Below are 24,089 nucleotides of genomic sequence, written 5' to 3' on the forward strand. Positions count from 1 at the left end.
TTGCCTAACACCTTCAGGCCATTGACCAACACATTTCTACTGAGTAAGATTCTTCAGGGTGATCCCTTGTTTCTTTTTTCACTTTCTGAAAAATGAAATTGTCAGCAAGAGAGATTCTGAGTTAATTTTCCAGCACTTAGCTGAGTCGTTGAGCTCTCGTGAACTCTTGAAAAAATGAGTTTATTGAGTTCAGAAAGGTGCTGTCCTCTGCTTCAGTACATCCCCTATAATAAACTCTTACAATCGGTATCACTTTTGTTTCTTACTCATAATTTTATTCTAATGTTTCAAACTATTATATGGATATAATTTCTTCAAAGGCATATAGCTTCTTTACATATGAAGACACTTCATTTTACTTTTTATCGGGAACATTAATTTTGAACAAGCAGTAATATCTTTGGAGCAATATATTTCAATCATGACTTGCATCCACCAAGATTCTGTGATAATTATCAGATTATCTGTTTTACCATGTTAGGACACCGGAGACTTTTTGATGTTTTTCCAACTGCTATTTATAAAGAATTTGATAACGTATTTTGCTTTATGCCTCCCTCATGATCATGTCCAGCAATATTCCTCATTATCTACCAAGTCTGAATCTGCCCCACATTTGATTAAAAAAGGTTACAAGGCTCTTACTTTACTTTTTTTTTCCTGTCACTGAAAAGTGCAACTTGCCCCAAAGAGCAACTTAGACTTTTCTTTTAACGAAATTGTTCCCCGCAGTATTGTACATGGAGAGCCAATTTGATGTTGCCAAGGCACCTTCATAATTTGTATGATTTAACATGAAGATTTAATGTAAAAACTAAAAGCTTTCACGGGCAAAATGCACATTAGTTCTTCTCTTTCAGTTTTATTGAAATTTCTTTTGATTTCCCTTCAGATCCCTGTGGTAACTATGGGGAAGACTGTAATCATTATTTCTGCTAAGGTAATTTTGAGGCATAATGTGAAGAATACCATGATGGCTAATTATGAATAACATGTGCTAAATAGTATCATCGGGGTCACTTAGAGCAGTGGTTCTCAACCCTTCTAATGCCGTGACCCCATAATACAGTTCCCCATGTTGTGGTGACCCCCAAGTGGGTGTGGCCACCAATAAGAGGGAGTAGGACAGCTAGGGAAAAGGGGAAAAAAATGGCGGACTGCGTTGTTTGGCAGTGAAATGGTCATTTGACCCCAAATGGGGTCCCGACCCACAGGTTGAGAACCACTGACTTAGAATTTAGTGCATGGAGTTTTCTGCATCATTTCAGTTATCTCATTATATAGAGATTTCATTAAGGATAGACAGCTAATAAGACTGGCAAAAGTTTATCCTGCATACCCCTTGATTGTATCTAGTGTATTAAAAACATGTTGATAATTTCTTAATTTGCTAAATGACTTAAATTTTCTCTGAAACTAATGTATTTCCTACAATGACACAGGGATATAAAATCTTATCCTTCTGTTTGGCACATGTTAGTATCTTCCAGTTAATGCCTTCTATTTGATTAATACTTTTTTTTTCAAAATAAGAGTTAAAGGTAAAATTATTTTACATTGCATCACTATGAAGTGCCTTGGATTTAAAGAAAAAAAGATGCTTTGGGGCAACTGGGACAGTAAAATAGCACTTTTCTGTAGCTCCTAAAAGTAGACAAAGTACTTCATATGATTGCCCTGCAGATCTATCCTGGAGAAAGATACATTTAGTTTAAAAAGTATAGATAGGTGCTATGTTCATGCTTCACATATACTAAAACATGTTTTTGCCTTTAAATCTAAAACGTTGCATGTCTATGGAGATTCTCAATCATCCAAGTCACAGTTGTCCCAAAGGTGCTTTTTACTTTCTAACTGGACTTTCGTGGGGTCTTTTTCCCCTTTGAAAACATTTCACTTCTTGTCCAAAAAGCTTCTTCAGTTCTGAGAATGTTCTTGATTCCCCCCTATCCCCTTTGAAAATGTTTTGCTTCAAGTGAAGAAGCTTCTTGGATGAGAAGGAAAACATTTACCAAAGAAGAAGAAAAAAAGTCTAGTTGCCTTTTGAAAAAAGCACTTTTAGGATAGTGTTGCATATAATAAAGTTGCAAGTTTGAAAAATCTCTATTTGAGTCAGGAAAAAAAAAGCAAAACACCATGTAATATTGTGCTCTAAAGTATCCCAGGATGTCATTTAAGTGGTCTCAAGTTTTTTATTCACATTCTTAATTTTTAAACAGTTTACCAGGACGCCTTATGGCAGGATCAGGATCTAGTGTCTTCTTTAAGTACTCTGTTAAAGTCTGCAAATTGGCATCACTCAGCTCCATAACCAAACCTAAAAATTAACAAAATAGTATTCCGTAACTGTTAATGCTGTATATTAAGAAAAATAAGGACCAACCTTATCCTCAACAAAACAAATACTACAATATGCATTGTTTAAAAAATATCTTTTGGGCAACAGAGCACACACTGATAGAAAATCAAATCAGTCTTCTTTTTGCTCTCAATTAGGATATTTAAACTGACAAATGTCCTGTCAGTAAAGACACACATATAAACACAATTCATTGTATGGTCTCCTAGCCAAAAGTAAACACAACCTAGAATTGTGAATAAAAACATACACAAAAATAGTACAATAGATATAACATGTAAATTATAATTTTCATGGTCTGATATCATGTGGACTAAAATTTCAGTAATATCCAATATTATATGATCAGACTTCGGGTTTCTGATACTCTCATTATGCCACTGTTTTTATTAATTGTACCTCATATCAGCTTTTGAAAATGCCCCCAATTCTCTGGAAGAAATATGAAAAGTATATGTTGCGGTGGGATTAAAGGTACATAAGCAAAACCTTGCTGAACCTAGTTATTAATCTGTTAACCTATTATTATATCCTACAATATACAGTAGTGGCCAAAATTGTGGAAACATTTTGGGAAAAGTGTATTATTGAGGTTTGATGGCTAATAAACACCACTTTTGTTGGAGTAGTACCATAAAATTATATATCAATGAAAAGATAATTTAATCAAGAATGTAATGCAATAACGTTTGTTCAATTATCTGCATTCTATGAAAAGTTATAACCAAATAAGCAGAAAAAGAAAGCACACCTTGCTTAGGTTGATATCAGGTAGCTTTCCTTCATCTGATTGTAGCCAATGAGTGCTTAGGGAGCCAATCAGGTGTCATCTTGTTTTAGCAATGAGCCAATCAGATCACAGTAAGATTCAGTTATTGATGTCATGTATTGAAGCTGAGAGGACATTTGTCAGTATGTTATGTGATCGCTTTCAAGTTGGTTGGGTTTTTTTGTGTTCTTTCATTTAGTAAGCTTGTAAAATATAATAAAATTAAAATAATGGTACAAAGGGTTGACTGGTTGCCCAGAAAGCGATGTAAAACAGTATTATTGAGTGAACAAGGCTACAGTTATAAAGAAATTAGAAGAAAAATAGTGGAAACTTAATCAAAGGGGCATTTCTAAGTTTTTGAAATGGTATAAGTAGACTCAGTCACTACAAAACCATACTGGTAAAGGAATGAAAAGGTGCACAACAGCAAGTGATGATAGAAGAATTAAGAGACTGTGGCTACGTGACAGAATAAATCATCTGGGTGTATACAAGATGAAATGGCGCAATGCAATGTGAAGTTGAGTGCAAGGACTGTTCGGCACAGACTGCAGGAATTTGTCCTAAAATCTAGAATTCCACGAAAAAAGCCACTTTTATCTCTCAAACAAAGGTTGAAAACACTAAACTGGGCTAAAACCCATGTTACCTGGACAGAGGAACAATGGGACAGTGCTATTTGGAGTAATGAGACCAAGATCTCTCTGTTTGGTAGTAATGACATAAAATATATAAGAAGAAAGAGAGAAAATTTGCATCCTGATTGCATTACATGTACCATGAAACAGTCAGTCAGTGTTATGATCTGGGGTTGTATGACATCAAGAGGTATGGGCAGAATTTGTGTGATTAATGGGAATATAAATGGTCAAAAATACATTAATGAAATATTTGAGCCCAAACTGAAGCCTTCCGCACATGATCTTTTCCAAGACAATGAAGCATTTATATGTCAACAGGATTCAGATCCATGTCATGTTGCTGCTGTGTGCAAAAAGTGGTTTCAAGATAATCATATTCCACTGCTAGAATGGCCTGGGAATAGCCCAGACCTTAACCCAGTTGAAAATCTATGGAGCCGACTAAAGAAACTTGTTAGTCAGAAGCGACCCAGCAATAAAATCCAATTAATAGAAGCAATCATTCAATCTTGGTTTCACATTATAACAGCTGCAGAACTAAAGGACTTGGTTCACTCCCCAGGAAGGCCGTAATTCATGCTTAAGGTTACCCAACTAAGTATTAACTGATATGGTGATAATTTTTGTATATCTCACTTTTTCTATAGTGATAATTTTTGTATATCTTGTTTTTTCTACATATTTCACTTTTCTTCTTTATAATTGCTATCCTAATAGCAAATCCTTCATAAAAGTTATTGTATTACATTCTTGATTAAATTATCTTTCCATTGATATATACTTTTATGGTACTACTCCCCCCAAAAAAAGTGGTGTTATTAGCCATCAAACCTCAAATGTACACTTTTCCCAGAAGGTTTCCACAATTTGGGCCACTACTGTAAGTGTACCTGAAGCCCCTGCTGTTCCTATTTCCTGACCTTGCTTATCTTGAAGGGCTGAGATTCATCATGAAAAATGACTGTACAACTCCATACTATGTAATATCAAATAGTACATCATGACCTTATTGAAATTGTTTCATTTTAAACACACACATTGGTTGTTTTCAGTTCAAACTGTTTCAGTTTTTCATGGTATGGAAAACTGTATTGAATCACACTTAAGCTGTATTTTTCAAACCAAGTTCCAGTTCCATATCTATTTATTCTTTATTGCATCAAGTTATCTATTTCTGACTAGAACTAAAGGTTGGAAGGGAGCATTTGGGCTATCTTCCCCAGACCTCCTTCCCAGACCTCCAGCCTGGGAAATCAAGCTAAAGACAAAGATGAATGTCTCTCTAGAATCTGCTTGAACATGGGGGAAAAAAATCTACCATCTTTCCAGTTAATTGTTCTGTGAGGAAGCTGGAGATTCTGTCTTTTTGTAATTTAGATCTATTATTTAGGTCTGCAATGATACAAAACAGGACTTGACCCTTGATGTGGCATCTTTTCACATATCTGAAGAGTGCTATCACATCTTTACAGGTGTCTTTTTTCAAACTAAAGATACTTAGTTCCTTCTGAATATTTTTAACCCTCTAATGATATGTTCATCTTCTTGTAACCTGTTTTCAGTTTCTTTGTTGATGGAACTGTTTATAGGACTTTAAGTGAGGTTTGGGGAAGCAGGACAGCCATTCCACTTAATATCTCTCCCCAATTTGATCATGGAACATTAATAAGAACCTTGGCATAATTTCATGCTATCTACTTACTTGTCATGTCACCCAAATTATACTTAACTCATTGCTAATTAAACTTGTCATGTAATACTGCAAGGAAATGCTGTTGACATATCTTAACTTCCACAAAATATTAATCATCTCAGAAAGATATCCAATCTTTCTGATTATTAGGCACACAGTTCTTGTACTTTTTACAAAGGAGGAATATGTAAATCAACTTAAGCTTATGCATAAAATATCCCCCTATTTTAGCATTATCAGCAATAGCCTATGATTTACTGTTTTTGAAAGCTGTGATTCCTCTATAGTGCAGCATCCTCCCCCCATTAGGACCAATTCATAAACCTTGGTAGAGACACTAGAGAAGCAGGAGCAGCAAAAATGAAAAATGAACATGCATAAATGCAATTACAAATTAGTATGTTTAAGCTGGAAGAAAGGGATTAAAACAGAAGGAATATCATTCAGAGTAGCTGGGTTTCCCCTCCCCCTCCGAAAAATGGGCTTGGAGAAGGAGAGAAAAGGAAGGGGGGAAAGAATATAATATCAATAAACCAAGTATCTCAACCATCTTTTGCAAGCATGCTGCAATGTTACTATAGGGCAGATAGAGCTTACTTCCAAGTAATCATTCGTACATATTGAATAATTGCAGCTGATTTAAATCTTCCCTCCACCATGACCTCACTAAATGGCTATATTATAAAAATTCTCTCCGCCCCATTTGAAAAAATCCCAAAACAGTAATACTATTGCAAAGAGAATATTGGCAAGCTTTAATCCTCCATATTAGCATGAAACAAAATAACTTCTGCATAGGGCAGGGTATTTTCTTCTTCAATGTCTGCAACAGGATTTGCTTTTTTTACCCAGAACGGAACCCAAAGAACATCTATTTTGGGAGGGGGGGACAAGGCTGGCATCCTTCTACGCTGCTGCCTCAGGAAATGAAAACCACCACACTTCCCTTAATAGGACGAGGAACCTTCCTGCCCTTGGAAGTCCTGCCCCATCTCCAACGGGTTGACGCGAGAGGAAACACTCGGCGAAAGGGGGGGAAAGGAAAAATGGAGAGGGTCAGCGATCGAGGTGCTCGGTTCACGCTATCTCGTTTCCAGAGGAAGTGACAGGCGAGGTTAGCCAATCAACAGGCTGCTTTTGCCGCGGGCGAGACTCGGAAGCCAACAAGGGCACGCGTAGGCAAAAGGAGGCAGGCTAAGACAGACGCAGCAGGTTCAGAGGCACCTCCCTCTGCTGGGCCGTGGGCCCGCACTCGCGACCGTCTCCCCTGACTCAGGCGCTTGCCTCGGTCGCCGCTCTCCGCGGCTTTCTCTTCCGGAAGCTGAGAGGCCCAGCCGCTATGCAAAGGGACGGTGGATCGCGCTTCACGGCTTGGCCTTACCTGACGGGTCCCCTGACAGCGCGATCAGCAGCAATTCCTCTTATGGCTCAGCTTCACATTCAAACCTCGATGAGGCGGCGCGGCGGCGACGTGGTGACGGCACCACGCAACTGCGGCGCCAGCTTTCGCCCACCCTCCCGCCGCTGCCAATCCACAAGCGACTCTTCCAAACCGGCAGCCAATCACGGGCGCGCTAGTTCTGAATCTAGAATCGACTAGAGCCCTTCAGTGCAGGGACATCCCAGAAGGTCTTGAGGCGGGGTGAAAACTATGAGGCTCTTTCGAGGTCCCAAGAGGGGACCGGAAACGCGCATTTCCTCGCTGGATGAGCCTTCGGAGTCCCGTGAACGTTGTGGGGTGGGTGTGAGTTACACGCTGGTCCTTAAATTGGCAACCACGTTTTAGCGTGACATATTTGGGAACGCAGTCCTATTGCCTGGCTTACGGCTCATTAGACCACGGTGAACGATGGGCAAAAGCAGGGCACACTAACAGCGTGGTGTAAAGTCTTGTTTTTTTCCTAGAAAAGTACTACCGGTACTTACCACGTTGTTTTCCTTCGCACTGGAATGGTTAATGGAAAATGAAAAGAAAAAAAAAATCTTGCTTACAAAGTTTGTTAATAAAGGGTGCTTAGATGAAGGTTGTAATCGAGGAAAGCTCATTTAACTTCACACCATTTTGGAAAGAGAGATACTTATCTAAAATTGGCTGCTTTTCCAGTTCCCAAGCCTAAAGAATTGTTGATTAATAATATTAGTCTTATCGGGATTCAGATTTGATGGCTTTCATCCAGCAAAGGATTGCCTCCAAGCAACTGTAAAACAAGCTGTGGCTGTGTTTGGTACAGTCTGCAGCTTCAGGGTCTTTTCCAAAGGATGACCCATAATACATGTTGCTAGTATAGTCCAAGGGATTATGAAGTCACATACTGAAGTAAAAAAAAATGATTTAGGAAAGTTGTAAATGGGTCACCATCAGCCAAAGCTGGGCAAAACCCTACTTAGCTCTAACTCTTACTTGCTGTTTAAGCAGGACTAGCTCCAAAACATGATCCATCTCCTTTGGGAGGTCATGGCCCTACAATTCTTAACCAAATGAAAAAGATCCAGATAATATGCTTCCCCTAGGATTCTGGGTAGCTGATTCTCTATCACTTTCTCAATATCTCCTTAAAAAGGAAAGGTTGGATATGGGGTGAAAATTATCAAACATAGCTAGTGTTTGTCTGTGAAGAATCTCAACCGTCCAGGTCATGCTTGTCCCAAAGTTGCTTTTCCAAAAGGCAACTGGATTTTAGAAAAAAATTCACTTGTAATCCAAGAAGCTTCTTCAGTCCAGGACTTGATGCTGGTGATTCTGATTTCGTATTTTCGGTGAATCTGGCAACTCTGGTTTAATTAATCAATTAAATAAAGCAAAACTAATTGCTGACATAGTCACAGAAGAATTACAAAATCACTATTGCCATGATAATACAAATACTGAGTTGTACTAACCAGTGTGTATCTCGTAGGTCTGATGAAGTAGGATTCCAAACTGCACGTTCTTATCAGCATGATCATCAGCATTTTTTGCAGTTTCATAGATTATAAGAGTGCTTTTCTAGTATACTGTGCTGCATAAAAAAATTGTGTAATGTTTTGAATTTTCAATAATTCTGCATAATCTAAAGTGTGATTTGTTTTTCATACAAGTCCTAAAACTAGATAAAGAGAACTCAATGAATAAAAAACATTATACTTATTCCTTTATTTATTGAGGGAAATGATCCAAAACTACATATTTGTGTGTGGCAAATGTGAACCTTTGCTTTCAGTAATTGGTGTGCCCCTCAATCTCGGCAGCAATATAAGTAGACCTTGCATACTGTTAGGTGCAAGGAACCAGAGTGACATTGTGAGCTGATCAGATTTGCTTCCTTATTTCTTTCCTATTTACAGGAATCTCACCAGACTGATTGCATTGTCTTGGGAACAGCCAGCTAAGGATTTCAAGGATTCTGGGAGAAGTCAGGTTTTGGATTGCTTTCTGCTGTGAAATATTTCTAAGCTAGCCAGACTCTTCATACTCTACCACCCCCCAGCTATAGATGGAGATTCTACTACACTTGTTGACAGTTAATTGGGACCAAAAACTCTATTGCTAAGTGATGCTATTGTCAAAAGCAATGTGACATGACTATGCCAATTTACAATGGCAGTTCCAGCAATCCCAATTGCCATAATTATGAAAATCCAGGGTGATTGCAATGTTACATAGTCACCATTTGCAATTTCCAGCCAATTGTCTTTGCTTGTAGGAAATCATCAGTCAAGGTTGCAAATGGTAATCACATGACTGTGGGATACTGCAATATCATATTTGCAAGCCAGTTGCCAAACACCCAAATTGCCATGGGGAACAATGACAACTGCAACTAGGAGGACCAATCATAAGTCCCTCTCCTTTAGCGCTATTATAACTGCCCAGTAACAGACCAAGAGGTCTTTAAATGAGGACTACCTGTAACTGCACCTAAATCTTTCCAATGACTTTTGATAAGTCTTGCGCATCAGTTTAGAGAAGTTTTAGCCCATCCCTCCTTGCAGAACAGTTTCAAGTTAGGTCACGTTTTGGGTCATAGACATTTTCCTCTTATTGACTGGTCAGAAACATATGTCCATTCAAGGAAGTTCTGAATACTGAATGTAAAATTTTGCAGCCTAAAATTAGCAGTATTCCCTGACAAGGTGACAAAAAATAGTAGAAACAAGTTTTTAATCACAAGGTTAAAAAAAAATATGTTTGATAAACTTTATTTACCACCTGATTAAAGCATGGAATACAACATTCTTCATAATATTTTATATAAAAACTTTACATAACTTTTGTATTACAGTATATAATTATGCTATTCTCTCAAAAATGTATACATCCATCGGGCAAGGAATGCTTTTCATTAACTTAATGATATTAAATGTACTTCATAATAGAAGCTCTCTTAAGAAAAAAAGCTTATAACTAATTTTAAGCATTATATAGATAAAACATACATTTTGCACAAAGTATATTTTATTTAAAGTTGCAAAGAGATATTCTAGACAAAAATATCAAGACATTTAAAGAATTGCACCTCTCACAAATCAAAATATTCTGTTGCTTTCCTTCAAGCCAAGAATCACACCACACCATCTCTGATTGAACATATTTATTAATAGGGACAAATTTCACTGGCAATTTATACTGGCTTATATTAACTTCAGTGGAAGTATAACAGTGGTGAATTATTCTTTAAAAATGCAATGCACCAAGCATTTAAGCAAATTTTTATTCAGTGTTTGTTTTTTAAAAGGGCCCTTATGTGCAAATTTGCAGGTTTCAAATAATTGGATTTTCAGCCTCATTCTCAATTTATAATAGGGGAATGGAAAATTTTGTATAGGACTTTATATTTAAGAATATATATAATACTACCCCTTCATAAACTCTTAAGTGATATAAATATTTTATGCTTACTCCACCTGATAACCCAGCAATCACTTTGGAAGTCACTTTAATGCTGATGCTGTTGTTGTTGCTACTGCTGGGCTTCTTTCTAGTCCATTTACTGTAAATTATTTCCTCCAAGTATTTCAAGTATTAGATTACATACAACTCTGTTTAATTTTTTTGCACAGTATTTTCAATGTTTGTAGCGTGACTTCAGAACCATTTCAGAATATAAGAGTACACGTAAGACCAAATATTGAATGACCAAGTGAGGCAGGGTTCGACATACCTCCTTTTTTACTACTATTTCTGTATTCCTGTTCTTCTTTAGCTGAAATGATAGAGTAATACTTTGTCTGCTGTTAGCCGTGGCCAGAATTAATGGTAATCAACGCTACTATTTTATCACAACTGCTGCTACTGAGGTCATAAAATTAAAGCAAAGTTAATGCTGGCAAAAGAAGGGGAGAGAGGGAAGAGGCAACTACAACCTGACATGCAAGTCTAAGGCTTACTACAATTGCTAAGAGATCAACAACTGCCTGTACACTGGAATTGTGTGTCAGAGAGACAGTTCATCTTGCACTAGATTCATGATATAGAATTCTATTATGTGCCAGCTCAAAAAAAATTTCATGAGTGTTTAAAGAAGTGATATAAGAAACATTGGATTTACCCTGCAGAACCTGTTCAATGATCTGATCTCCAATCAATTACCATATAAACTTTTAAGGAGTATTCCTAACATTATTACGATTGTCCATGGAGGTTGGTATTGCCAAAACAAAGCAGTATTGATGCCCACAGTCATTATAAAAACACATTCAAATAATACATGTACCATTATTACCATTCTTCACAATCCTCAGGAATATCACAAAGAAAGGCTATTATGGAACATCTTTAAACACAAACACGCACACACATACTCACGTGCTACCCTTCATGATAATTACATGGTTATTAAATTCCCAGCTATATGTTTTTAATTAAAGTCTTAGCCATTTGAAAATGCAACTGTTAGCTGCTAAATAAAACTCTCCTACGAAAATGAATAATTTAACACTACTCACTAGGCTCTAAGTTTTATGATCAGACTATTCTGTCTATAAGTAAAGATCACACAAAAGAAACTTCTTCACAGTGCTTTTACATTGCAAAACTTTGGAAGATAACTATTTCAAACCCTATGCATATTGCACTTTTTATTCAGGTTCTGAACATTAATTGCAGTGTTGCCATGCTTCTTTAATGAAGTCAAAGAGGTGCATATCTAAACAGAAAACATTTAACAGAGAGAGAGAGAGAGATGAAGACCATGCTATATTTGCAGAACATATTGACACCAGAATTATAGCTATGGGGGGAAAAGCAGTCCAATTAAAGAAGAATTCTGGTCAGTTCGTGGATTAAAATAATATGATATAAAAATAAAAAACTTTTTTCCGCACACAGTGAAATCCCTCTTTTCACTGCAAACATAAATAATAAGTAAGCTAATATTTTGTCACAATCCTTTCTAGTGAACTGTTTATATGTTTTCCAACATACTTCACAGAAAACAATACTTTTCACTTGCTATGTACAAAAAAAGTCTTTGGTAGAGAAATTAAATATCAGAAATTCTGTATATCTACGAATTGCCCAAAAAAAACAAAAGGTAAAACTTACACTGCTTTATTACTGAATTACTTTGAGACCGCGCACTAGTATTTTTTTTTTAAATATCCTGCCATAGTTCATCCCTAATTGCAACAACAATAACAGGTTAATAGCGAGACTCCATTTACAGAGCAAGAAGTTTCACTTTTTTCAATCACACGTGTCACCTTGGATGGAACCTTTTCATGACTTTTCCGTAGGGCTGCAGTCATCCACCTACCATGTCTCCCTGCTCCCCACTTCACTAGCACCTTACAGTTCATGCTTGCCAATAAGAAAAAGTACGTTTAATACTTTTGCACTTCTAATACATTTGGACAGAAATCATCTCCTTCCTGCCCTCTTATAGAAACCATTACATTATTACAACTATACAGAATTTGCCTGTCATATCTTACAAAACTATTTCTTATTGGGCCAAGAATAGCAAGACTTAGTCTTATCATAATTATAATATTAAAATCCCTCCTTGGACCCAAATTCAGAAGAGCCAATAGTACTGAACTGTGACTTTGCTTCCTATTGGCCCCAGAAAACAGGCTTCTTTCACAAGTACATGTGCACTTATATTAATAAATCAAGTGGTTCCAATAGGAACCAGACTCCCCTATCTTATACAACTTATAATAATAAAGCATTACCCAAGCCATGAAAACAACCGTAACTCACAGTTCGGCAGCAAAAATAGAAATATCTGAAAACACATTAAAGATTGACAGTTTCTACCCAAACGTTAATCTATACATTACTCCAAAAGGGAAATACGAGTATAAATTTTGATTTATTCATTGTGCACTTCAAAATTAATCAAAGAATTTGAGTTTGTCATTTGCTTAATATTTAATAATAATTAGATATTAAGGAGCATTTTTTCAAAGCTTTCAAACTTCTTAAACATTCAGATCATGAGAGATGCAATAATTGAATTAAAAGGCAGTGTGAATTGGTTTTCTCCTACAGTTTCTGGGAAGAGTGTTTCCTTCATAATACATTTTATAGTTTGCTTTATTGATAGTAACCCAGTAACAAGGGAATTTTCATATGATGAAAAAATATCAGCCCTAGAGAAGATACTGTGCTGCTCTGAAAATGATGTACCACTTACATTCTACAAGGTACAGCAGAATTAGCAATAAGGGAGATGGAGGTAAAAGACTGCTTTGGATTTTAACTGGGTGACTACATATATTACTGCCTAGTCACCATCTTGCTACAGGTATACACAATAGACAGCACCAAATCATTCAAATCTGTATTGAAAGAAGAGAGCACCAAGTCGTTTTGTATGCATTCTTGGTGGAGAAACGCTCCAGCCAATTTTCAAATGAATTTTCATCTTCTCAAATATTTATTAATACATTTGCTAGCATCACAAACTTATATAAAGGGTTTCCATTCATTATTTCCAACAGCTTATGAGCAAACAGCTGGAAGGTATTAAGAGGGAACTACTGCAAAATCGATTTGAGCAGACAAGCTGAATGGTAAGAATAACTTGACATTTACTGCAATAAACTGTCAAATGTGAACAGCTATTCCTATAGGACAGCCAGAATAATAGTAGTAGTGAAAGAGCCTTCAGAAATACCAGATTGACCAATATAACCCTGCTGTTCACATTATTGTAGTTTCTTCTTCTTTGGAGACCTATCAATTTTTCTTTGCTTTGTTTATGCTTCATTCAGTGAACTGAGCATTTTTCAAGCTTTGGTAAACAGCAGTCATAGAACTACCATGCAAGGGATTGAGTTCCTGCTGTTCGCAAGTGTTCTTCAGGAATCCAGACTCTGAAAGCTACCCCTATGCGCAGGAAAAACTTCCTCAGCACAGCTCGGAGTTCTGGGATCAGATCAAACTGCATTATTTCACATAAGTAGGGGTAATATGTTGATGCGTGTGCTTTAAACTTGGGAGGAAAGAAGAGGAGAGAAAAAATAAGAAATTATATTAGTCAGTTCCTCCAAACAGCATAGTTCAATTGAAGGTACAATTCCCACGATAAGGGAATGGCACTGCAATATCCATTTTTAAAAAATATGCTCCTGTTAATCCTACTCCACATCTTCAATTGGTCTTGACCAAAATATTTCACTAGCAATTTTGCAAAATTTTATCAGTTGCAACCTACTTCTCATTATACTTCAACTTGCCACTAGAATGCCCTCGCCTTAATTCTTTCTTTACCACTCCGTCACTGTTAAAGATTATACCTCACAATGAACATAAATTGTCCCCAGTCAGTTGGGAGCTGAGTCCTGCCCATCCAATATGCCTTGCTCCTCACACAATCTACAGTAGAAGGGAGCTACAGCAGCCTGTAAAAGTTCCATGTTTTTTTCTGAAACTGATGTAGACTTCTTACCTTTTCATCACTGACTTTTAGTGTTTTTGTTAAAAGTAGCAACAAGAGATTGGTCCAGGCCTCTCGATGGCTTTCAGAATTCACAGTAATAAAATAGGCCAAAGCTTCACTGCACACACTAGAGAAAAGAACATGTGAATATTCAGAACCAGAGAAAAGAGCAAGCAATTCACTGAGCTAGGTTTTGCTAGTTCTGCTCAAATCAAAACAAATTTTCAGGTGCAAATGTGAAAAAGGAAGAACAGAAAGTGACAGAATATCAATGATTTTTAATCTTTAAAAATCTGGATTATGAAATCAGGGGTATTAATATTTTTTCAAACTTGCATTTAATAAGGTTTCCTTTCATTTCTAAAATAATTTAAATAACCTCAATTAATTTATGAACAAGTCTTTTTCCATTTCTGTTTTCACCACAGGCAGTGAAACTTATGAATGCAATTGGGATTGGATTTCCAAAATTGTTATGGTCATAAGTTGAGACACTCATATGACAGGACCTGATTTAATGACAATTTTGCAATGGTTGTTAAATGAATCATTGTGGTCACTAAGTAAATCCATGGTAGTTAAGTGAAGGCTGTTTAAATATGAGCCCATTCTTCAGAATGGCAAAATTGGCAAAAAACATAGCAAATTGTAGTCATATGAACATAGGATGCAGCAAAAGGTCATAAAAATGAATTGCCAAGCAACCAAAATGTGGTCATGTGACTGCAGGGTGCATGTGTGTGGCACAATATTTTACAATGGTGAACATTACTTTATGGGCTATAAAGCACCTGTTCTGGACCTATCATAATTTTGAATGATCATAAGTGCCCAGTTGCAAGTCAAGGATTATCTCTGAACTATTAGTAAACCAGTGAAAAGCAGATGTTATCAAGAAATACATTGTGGATAATGATTATTTACTTAACAAAAGTAGGTCTGTCAATAGAAAAATAAAAATAAAATCAGAAGGTCATATTTGCCATTGGTTTATATATCTGCATTTGAAAGAAAGATTTAAGTTAGATAAAAAGAATCATGGGTTTAATTTTGTTAAACGTGAACTGGAAACCTACTTTGTAGTAATGATGAACATATTATTGCTAAAGTTTATAAAATGTTATTGAATTTAAATCTGGAAAATGAACAAGTAAAACATTGTATGATTCAGTGGGCAAGGAATTTTGGGTACAATATAATGCTCAAAACAATTGGAAAATATGTGCAATAAAGGATTAAAATGTACGTTAAATTATAATTTAAAAGAAATTTTTTACAAGACGATGTACCGTTGGTATTTAACACCAGACAAGTTATCAAAAATATATAAATGTATTTCAAATGAATGTTGGAAATATAAAGGTAAAGAAGGGACTTTTTGCCATTTATGGTGGACGTGTGATAAAGCAAGAAAATATTGAAGTAGGATTCAAATGTTAATACAGAAAATTCTTAAAGTGAATATAGAAAGAAAACCAGAGTCTTTCCTCTTGGGGCTAATGAACAAAGACCTGGAAAAAATAATATGGAACTTTGATGTTATATATGTTGACAGCAGCAAGATTACTCTATGTTCAGAAATTGAGGACTACATTCATTCCCACAACGGAGGAATGGAAAGCTGATGGAGCTAGCAGAGATGGCTAAACTGACTGTACTGATTAAAGAAAAGAATATGAACATTTTTACTGCTACATGGAAACTGCTTCTAGACTTTGTGCATGAGGATGAAAAAAATTAAATTTGATTTTGCATTTTACCAATTAGACAGACTTGATATTATCGAAATGGCTAGCTTATATTATTTTGTAAAAGTAAAAAGTTGAGGTTTGAAGTTGATATTTTACTTTGCTGCACCAAAGGAAATCGGAAGTCAATCTCTTCCCTATCTAACTTCTCTATTCTCTTTTCCCTTCCCCTTCTTTTCCGCTATTTACTTTTGTATTTTCATTGTATCATATACTATAAACTAATAAAACTTTATATATATATATAGAAAAAGTAAAATATGTAATAAAAAGGATTGGACAAAATGCTCAGAACATTCCACCTTAGACATAGTAACAATTTGTCAGAATAGCACTTTTCAGGATTAGGAAATTTTATGGCGGCTCTAATGAATATTTAAAATTTAAAAAAAATCATGGGGCACCTATATCAGATTATTTTCACATAAAAATTTCCCAGTTGCTCTTAATGAAGGATCGAATCTGAACAAGTTTTCCTTTGCATGCTTTGTTTAAGCTCCCAATTTAAAATGATTCAACAGAATAATTCCATATGGTCCCTGAAATCCTGCAGAAATTGTGTTGAAATTGTCATCTCAATATTACTTTGAAATCTAGAAACAAAGCTTACTTCAGGAGCCTCTCTTGTATAGCTTCCCAGGAATCTCTGCGGTTTTCATCAACATACATTCGGAAGAGAATTCTTAGACAACAAGCCAAACTGCTGGTCTCTTGTTTTAAAAGGTTGGGCTTTGATTTACCCTTGAATCCTGAAAAGTAATGACATACTGCTTAATATCCTTAAAACTGTAACTTGAAATAATCTGTACATTTGAATATTAAATAAGATCATCTCTCATGTATGTTACATTATATGATAATATTATACATTAATAATTCCATGCCAGTAGTCGCTTTAGATTGCAGTTTAAACCAGTATAATAGTTAACAATAATTTTCTAAAATCTTCCACCGTATTTTACATTTACCTGCCCTCCATAGGACGGTCCTTTGTTCATAATTTGAGTTGAAAGCTTTTGAAAAAGAATGGGACTCTTGCAGACAATCCAGTAACTTGAAAAGATGTTGGGATGACATGCATTTGTACATTCCCTGGTCTTCAGTGTCAATGTGTATATCTGTATCTAGTGTGTCCCTCTAAAGAGGAAACCCAGGGATAGGAAATATTAGTTAAGGACACAGGTTACAAAGGTTTAAACTTTAAAGAGCATTACATAATTTCCAGAAAAACGTCAATAGAGCAGACCCTAGTTTTGATCTATATATTTGAATAGATTGATATTTTGATCACTGAATTCCACATCTGCACAATGAGAGCAGAGAATGCCCTGTAAATCAAAGAAGCAGATGTCTTACCTGAGCAGCAGCCATGTGTTCAGCATCTTCTTTCTTACTTGTTGCTGGGTAAAATACTATATTGTCAATTGTCTGAATCAATTCCAGCTGGACCACACATTTTATGAGGAGGCTGGCAAAGAGTTTCTGGTCTAAAATAATACATCATATTTAGTTTTTACTCTAAAAAGAACATAATTTTCATACTTCAAAGCCTCAATATTTTTAACAACATTTCTAAATTAATGCACACAATTCATTTGTTTTTAGAGATTCAGGCATATATGATTTTCTTCTACTACTGTGTTGTTAAATGAAAATGATTATTATCTCTAAATAGCTTCCATGCCATTTTCTTAATATATCTTAAAAATAAACCCATGATAGAATTATATCACCTGTACATGTAAAAAACTAAACCTGGTTATTACTATATGGCCTTTTAAACTTAGGGATTAAATTAACCAATCAAATGGCTGAAAGAATCAACCAGCATAATTTGATTTTGAGAAACTGTTTTAAATTTTTTTTCAGCCAAGATGATGTAGAGAATACCTTGTATTATTTATTTCATTACTGAATGAAACAATCTTTATACTACACCAATCAAATAACCTTGGACAGTTAACACTAAAGCATAAAATAATCCAAAGTAAAACTCTGAGCCATCAAACCAACACAATGTAGCTAAAATCATGAGAGACCATGATCTCAGATCAAACATTTACTTTAAAAGAAGAATTTTCAGAGGCTTATCTTATTTCTCTAAACAGCATGTTCCAAGATATGAGGTTAGCCACAGAGAAGCCCTACATATTGCACTGACAGGACCTTAAGCAAGTGCTTCCTCAAAGCACTTACAGAGCAGGCAGAATCATAGCAAATAAAATAATTTGTGGTAAATTGCCATAATTGTTTCTCCGACCCTTTATATTATAAAATCAAATGTGAGACTAAGGAAGCAACAACAGTATCTTAATGTACCAAAAATTGGATGTAGTTGTTGCTACAAACATAGTTGCACTTCTTAATTTGCACTGAAGACTTATTTCCCAAAGGACTGGAATGAAAATGAATGCAAACTTACTTGAATAAGGGCCTCCTTTCCAGCTGTCATCTGTGGGATTTGAAAACTGGCTCTGTCCTCTTTCTGAAGCATTTTTGCTACTTAAAGACTGGCGATCCAGGTCCACCTCCTAATAAAAAATATACCGTGTTAATTTCTTTTACATCTTAGTCACAAATTTCAGTTTCAAAACAGTTTATATTCTTCAGACATTTCACAATAAAATTATACTATAGCTGCTCCTTGGCATTTTTCCCTGGTTTATATGATTAATACCCTGAAATACAGATTCTTAGAAACATAAAAATGAATGGTCTTGTCATTTTTATTTCCATGTTAAATGTCAATAACTTGAAGCTGTCTTGTGTATCTTTACTAGATAAAAAACTGAAAAACGTACCAGATGTTTTTCAGATGAATCATCTTCCATTCCTGCTGGCCTCCATGTCAGCAAACTTTAGGAAAGAAATGCTTAAATCAGATATACTGCTGGATCTAAAAATTGGCATAATCGATGTTAATGATATATTGTACACTCACACATGAGGAATGGTAGTTTTGAAGATCTCTAGCATACAATTGCAGGTTTGGTCCCATACTTCAGGACTGAATTTTTGCCCATTTAATATTACCAGACTTTCTAAGCAGTTTGTACCTGATCGAGCCAACTGTTCATTGTCTATAGAAAAATTAAATCACAGATGAAAGCAAGAACATTTATGATGATAACATCAGAGACTTCTATAACTTGAGTTGATAACTAGTTGTCCTGTGAGATAGTTCCCAGTATAAATGATAAGCCTACTGCAAAACTGAAAATAAGTTGATAGTGAGAGACTGACAGCGCTATCTTTCCCCTCCAAACAGTTCCCAACCATTTGATTACCCACTGTTCTTCATATAGTTATAATACAGAACCGTGGTAATTACTAATTATTGAGTTCCCTGAAAAACAGAATCCAAAGTTCATTTTAAACTTAAAAAAGCTATACTTATTTTCCATTGAAATTAATGGAACAAACTACTCAGAGACTTCAATGATTTCAAAGATACTTTTTTAAAGAACCCAAACAAGAACCAAGCTTGGTTGCATAAATCCATTCCACACACACACCTGTACCCCAAAATGATAAACATAAAAGAAGAAAACCATGGCTAATGCTAGAAATAAGATGTTTCAAGGAACAAAAGGAAGAAAACCTGTCCTATTCCAAATCTGATAATAGCTTTACAGGAAGCTGCTATGATCTTTGCACCAAAATATGTTTGCACGCCAGCAATGCTGTTATATATAAAATTTAAACTAAAAGATACATGTATTTCTTGGTGTGAGACTAGGAATGTTAATAGCCCATTGTCTCATATTGAACATACTAGAAGAGGCAAAAAAATTGCTCACAATAATTTGTTTTTCCTTAAAGGAGAAAATGGAATGTAGTAATACTGAAAAAGCCATTGCTTTTTTTTTTTTTTCATTGTATGAAATAGGCTTATTCTTTTTAAAATCTGCAAAACTTGTTATCTGAATCTGGCTTTAAATTATATATAAAGTGCTTATGAGTTCATTTTTCAAAAAAGAATTTAATTCTGCAGCTTGATTGCAAACAAAAAAAGGTTGATGTTACCCAGCCATTATATAACATTTGTAAAAATTATTTAAAAGAACAAGTGCAATATGTAACAAATGGCATAGCATTTAAAACCATCTCCCAGATTACTGAAAGAACAATGCTATGCAAAAATATTTTTTTAAAGAAGCAATAAGGAAGAGATACTGTTATCAATACAATACCACAAAAGCAGCATTAGTGAAACAGAAAACTTATACTATTCTTTTTCACTGTCATTTTTTTTTTCAAAAAATAAGATTTTTTTCAGACTCATCCTGTTTAGAAATGCATGGAAGTATTGAGGGAAAAAGAGGAAGATTAATTCACACACACTGCTCCAAAAATATTCATTCAGAATAAAGTGACACATATGTAAATAAGCTACCTTGTTTTACACACCAGTGTAACTGTGTAAATATGTCAGCAAGAAGAATTTCATTCAAAGCTTCATAGAACTGGGTAAATACATCACAGATTGCATAAAGTGCATGATTACAGGTAGTAGTCATCCATTCAGACTTCTATGGAAAGAAGAATCAAGGAAGGGTTTTGATTATGTAATAATCACTTTAACAAAAATATTGAGTTCACTCTTGTTTACAGATTCACCTATTCTTATATCAACACCTAGACTGCAAAATTCTAAGGTCTTATTCTTTTTTTAAAAAAACATAGCAAAGGGAACACCAGGAACTGTTATATATTGCCAGGTAAATGATAAATGGAGAGCCAACTGAAAAACTGAGTGCCTGATACTCCTTTTCAACATCACAAAGATTCAAGAACTAAAGAGTGAAAACCATCACTAGATCCTTTCATACACAATGTCAAACTAAGTGTTGGGGATTCATTCATTCTGAGGAAACAGCACAACATAAAGCACTATGTTTATTAGATGTCTCCTTTACAAGAAAGAGGGACTCTGAACAATGAAAAAGGTTGGAAATCTTGGGAATTTGATTGGCTGGCCAGATTGGGGAAACTAGGCCGGCCCTTGTCAGTGTATCTGGAGTCAGTTCTATTATTAGGCAAAATGGTTTAGATGGGAATGCAGTAGGGCTTTGTCTGGGGGAGGGAGGGTCAATTTTGGTCTGATGGGATTAGGCAAGGAGATGAACTGGATTTGATCTTGGTTTTATCTAAAACAGTGGTTCTCAACCTTTTTAATGCAGCGACCCCCCAACTGGTCGTAAGTCGAGGACTACTCAACCGGTCGTAAGTCGAGGACTACTCAACTGGTGCAGCACCGTTTGCAGAATGGGACTTTTGGCGGGCTCAGCAGGGCAGAGACAGCCTGGACAATTCCTATTGGCTTTTGAAAGCCAATAGAATTAGACTCTATTCAAGAGAGTCTATTCTATTGGCTTTCAAAAGCCAATAGAATAAAAGGGAGTAGCACAGCTAAGGAAAAGGGGGAAAAAATGGCGGACTGCGTTGCTTGGCAACCCCCGTGAAATGGTCGTTCGACCCCAAATGGGGTCCCAACCCACAGGTTGAGAACCACTGATCTAAAAGATAGAGATGTAGGGGAGTTAGTCTCCATTTTGTCTGTTAGATTTATTCATTAAAAAAGCTTTATAACTTAGCTTATTCCAACCAGTTGCCTTCCAGACATTTTGGAATACAACTCTCGTAATTCTGAATTTTGGAACTGGGGTATCTGGGGATTGTGGCAATTAAAACTTTAACATACAGGGAAAATACTAGATTGAAAGTTTTAATTTTAAAGCTTTTCTTTTCTCAAACCACCAGAAATGTATTTGGCTGTTATTCTTGTTTTATATAACTTTTTAAAGCATTCTAAACCTAATTAGATAATATAACATTGCTTTCAATACCTCTGTTTGCAGCTCTGGAAGCTTCATGTTGTCAAATATTCTAAATACAATTCGAAATAGATCTTGCCACCAGTGTTTTTCAAAGGTTTGGCCATAGCTCTTCATGATTTCAAACATGACTGTTAGTCCCCTACAATGTGAGAAAACCAGCCATCAGAAATGGTTAAAAACATTAGCAAAAAAAGAAAAAGTAACATAATGTAATTTAGTCTCAATACCCTGCATATCTAAGCCTTAAAATGTTTAAAAAATATGTTTTACTAGCAATTATAATCACATCACTTCATTACCTTGTCCGCACATCTAGCTTGCATCGATTGATGATACAAGAAAGCTCGAACAAAATAGGAAACCATCCTCTAACCCAAACCCTGTCTCCAGGTGCTACATTCATGTCATCACTTGTATATTCTCTCAAAACCTGTGAACAGATGAGAGCTGGTAAATTAGTACAAATACGGTACCATTTAATCAGATCTTGCTGCAAAATTGATAAATGAAGGTAAATAAAAGCAGAAAATGTTTTAAACATGTTTTAAACACATGTAAATCTACACTTTACAAGAAATTCACATGTTTCCTGGTAACACAAAATTTAAACTGAAACATGTTTCAGTTTAACATGTTTATTTATTTATAAATATATTTATTTATAAATATATTTGAAATTAAGTAGGATAGGAGATTTAAGCCTTCTTAAATTATATTTGAATATATATTAATCATTCACTAAAAGAATCAGGATATTTATATTCTCCAGACAGAATTGTACGTAAGTTTAAAATCAATAATGGCGAGTTTCAGTTTTAAAAGGAAAAAACAGTTAAGTGCTGGTCTAATATGGAAATTTCTAAAAGCTCTCTTGAAATATTAATTTGGGGTTTAAAAATCCAGGGAAATACAAATTTAAAAAAATACCTGTGGTCTTTCAGAAACATATTTTGCACAGTAACGAATAAGTCTAATTGCTTCCATACTGGTATCCGGAAAGGCGGCATTGCAGGCAAACTCTGATAAACATTTTACAGCATCCTGGAATGAATCTATGGCTGCAGGAAAATGCTGTTGAAAGATAGTAGCTATAGAAGAAAATAAAAAGAAAAACAAGCCACCATTAAAAAAAATTACACTATTATTGGATATCTTGGGTAGCTGATACCCAAGGAAACCATGTGAATTAGAAGGAAACATTTGATCTTTGATATAATAAAAAAATCAAAGAATTGCAATACTTAAAGCTGACCAGCTATACCAAGCCTGCCTAGCTTACAACTTATAGTTGTAATCAATTATATTTACATGGCCCAGCAAGTAAACAGGTATACTAGAGGTCACAACTCAGTGACCTCTAGTAATACACTAGTTTTACTGCAAATGTAATCATACTTTTGTCAGTGAATTTTCTTGTAGAGTAATCTGAAAGGTCTGAAGGCAATTAGCACCTAGCCCACACTCATTTTTATATTGTAAAGAGAAATGAGAAATACACGTGTAGCATAAGCTAGAAAACAGAATATTTCAAATTTTATTATTTCTACTACATAAAGATGGTCATTATTGATTTCTTTTGGGATATTAGTTTTCATAACACTTACTAACTATATGTGCTGTTGTCTGGAATGCCAACTCCACAATATTCCCATCATGATCAGATGCTGCTTGATGAAATACTGCAAAGATATTTTTCCACCCTGAGCGAATATTAGCAGCTTGAGAGTTCACCATCTGAGCAATACAACGTATTACCATGTCCCGAATAGTTGGGGATCTAAAGGGAAAATATGGCTAGTAGAGTACTTTTTCTGCACAGTATTTTTAAATACTAAATAAGCAGAAGAAACCATTTACATTTCAGGATGCATAACAGACCTGTTTTTCTTCATGATATGCTCAAAAGGCCTCAAAAAGTCTTTCTGAAATCGGAAATTGGCTAACTCCCCCTTTTCAAGAAACTTCATTGACAGTTGCCTCAATGAATCAACTGCAAAAATTGCCACATCTTCATTGGGATTGCAGCCAACCTATAAATGAGAAAAATAGGAATTCCCTTAAAGAAGAATAATCCCAGATAAAGCAGACTACTGAAATCCAATGCTTCCATCTGTTGTAACTGTCTTTGACTTTAGGCAACAGACATAATCACAATAAATTCAGAGTTGG

At 35.4% G+C, this 24,089-nt stretch overlaps 2 protein-coding genes and 1 long non-coding RNA gene across 7 annotated transcripts in view; 1 reads left to right on the forward strand and 2 right to left on the reverse strand.

The window, feature by feature from the left end:
• CSE1L (chromosome segregation 1 like) overlaps positions 1-6,963 on the reverse strand; it is a 28,692-nt gene extending 21,729 nt beyond the window's left edge. The window contains exons 1-2 of one of the 2 annotated variants that reach the window (XM_039351242.1): positions 6,847-6,963; positions 2,225-2,317 (exon numbers count right to left, since the gene is read on the reverse strand). In XM_039351242.1, coding sequence (XP_039207176.1) covers positions 2,225-2,309 — 85 coding nt within the window. In that variant the 5' untranslated portion in view covers positions 2,310-2,317; positions 6,847-6,963. Of the gene's footprint in view, positions 1-2,224; positions 2,318-6,411; positions 6,563-6,846 lie in introns of those variants that run through there. The other variant, XM_039351243.1, reaches the window with a different exon arrangement.
• A 12-nt stretch (positions 6,964-6,975) lies between these two features.
• On the forward strand, positions 6,976-13,467 carry LOC120311584. Of its 2 annotated transcripts, none has more exons than XR_005557666.1 (3): positions 6,976-7,209; positions 8,790-8,857; positions 13,392-13,448. It is a non-coding gene; the product is annotated as an uncharacterized LOC120311584 (long non-coding RNA). The 2 variants fall into 2 exon arrangements; XR_005557665.1 differs by having other exon boundaries at positions 6,977-7,209; positions 8,790-8,862; positions 13,392-13,467.
• ARFGEF2 (ADP ribosylation factor guanine nucleotide exchange factor 2) overlaps positions 9,629-24,089 on the reverse strand; it is a 50,283-nt gene continuing 35,822 nt past the window's right edge. For 2 of the 3 annotated variants that reach the window (XM_039351239.1, XM_039351238.1), the window contains 14 exons: positions 23,799-23,950; positions 23,525-23,697; positions 22,848-23,008; positions 22,220-22,350; positions 21,930-22,059; positions 20,477-20,612; positions 19,022-19,160; positions 18,882-18,936; positions 18,503-18,611; positions 17,437-17,567; positions 17,049-17,217; positions 16,691-16,829; positions 14,342-14,459; positions 9,629-13,885 (listed from right to left, as the gene is read on the reverse strand). In XM_039351239.1, coding sequence (XP_039207173.1) covers positions 13,709-13,885; positions 14,342-14,459; positions 16,691-16,829; positions 17,049-17,217; positions 17,437-17,567; positions 18,503-18,611; positions 18,882-18,936; positions 19,022-19,160; positions 20,477-20,612; positions 21,930-22,059; positions 22,220-22,350; positions 22,848-23,008; positions 23,525-23,697; positions 23,799-23,950 — 1,920 coding nt within the window. In that variant the 3' untranslated portion in view covers positions 9,629-13,708. Of the gene's footprint in view, positions 13,886-14,341; positions 14,460-16,690; positions 16,830-17,048; positions 17,218-17,436; positions 17,568-18,502; positions 18,612-18,881; positions 18,937-19,021; positions 19,161-20,476; positions 20,613-21,929; positions 22,060-22,219; positions 22,351-22,847; positions 23,009-23,524; positions 23,698-23,798; positions 23,951-24,089 lie in introns of those variants that run through there. The other variant, XM_039351241.1, reaches the window with a different exon arrangement.

Source organism: Crotalus tigris, unplaced genomic scaffold, assembly GCF_016545835.1.
Source record: "Crotalus tigris isolate CLP2741 ecotype Arizona unplaced genomic scaffold, ASM1654583v1 scf7180000018371.15429387391:27106975, whole genome shotgun sequence".
Lineage (NCBI taxonomy): Eukaryota > Metazoa > Chordata > Lepidosauria > Squamata > Viperidae > Crotalus > Crotalus tigris.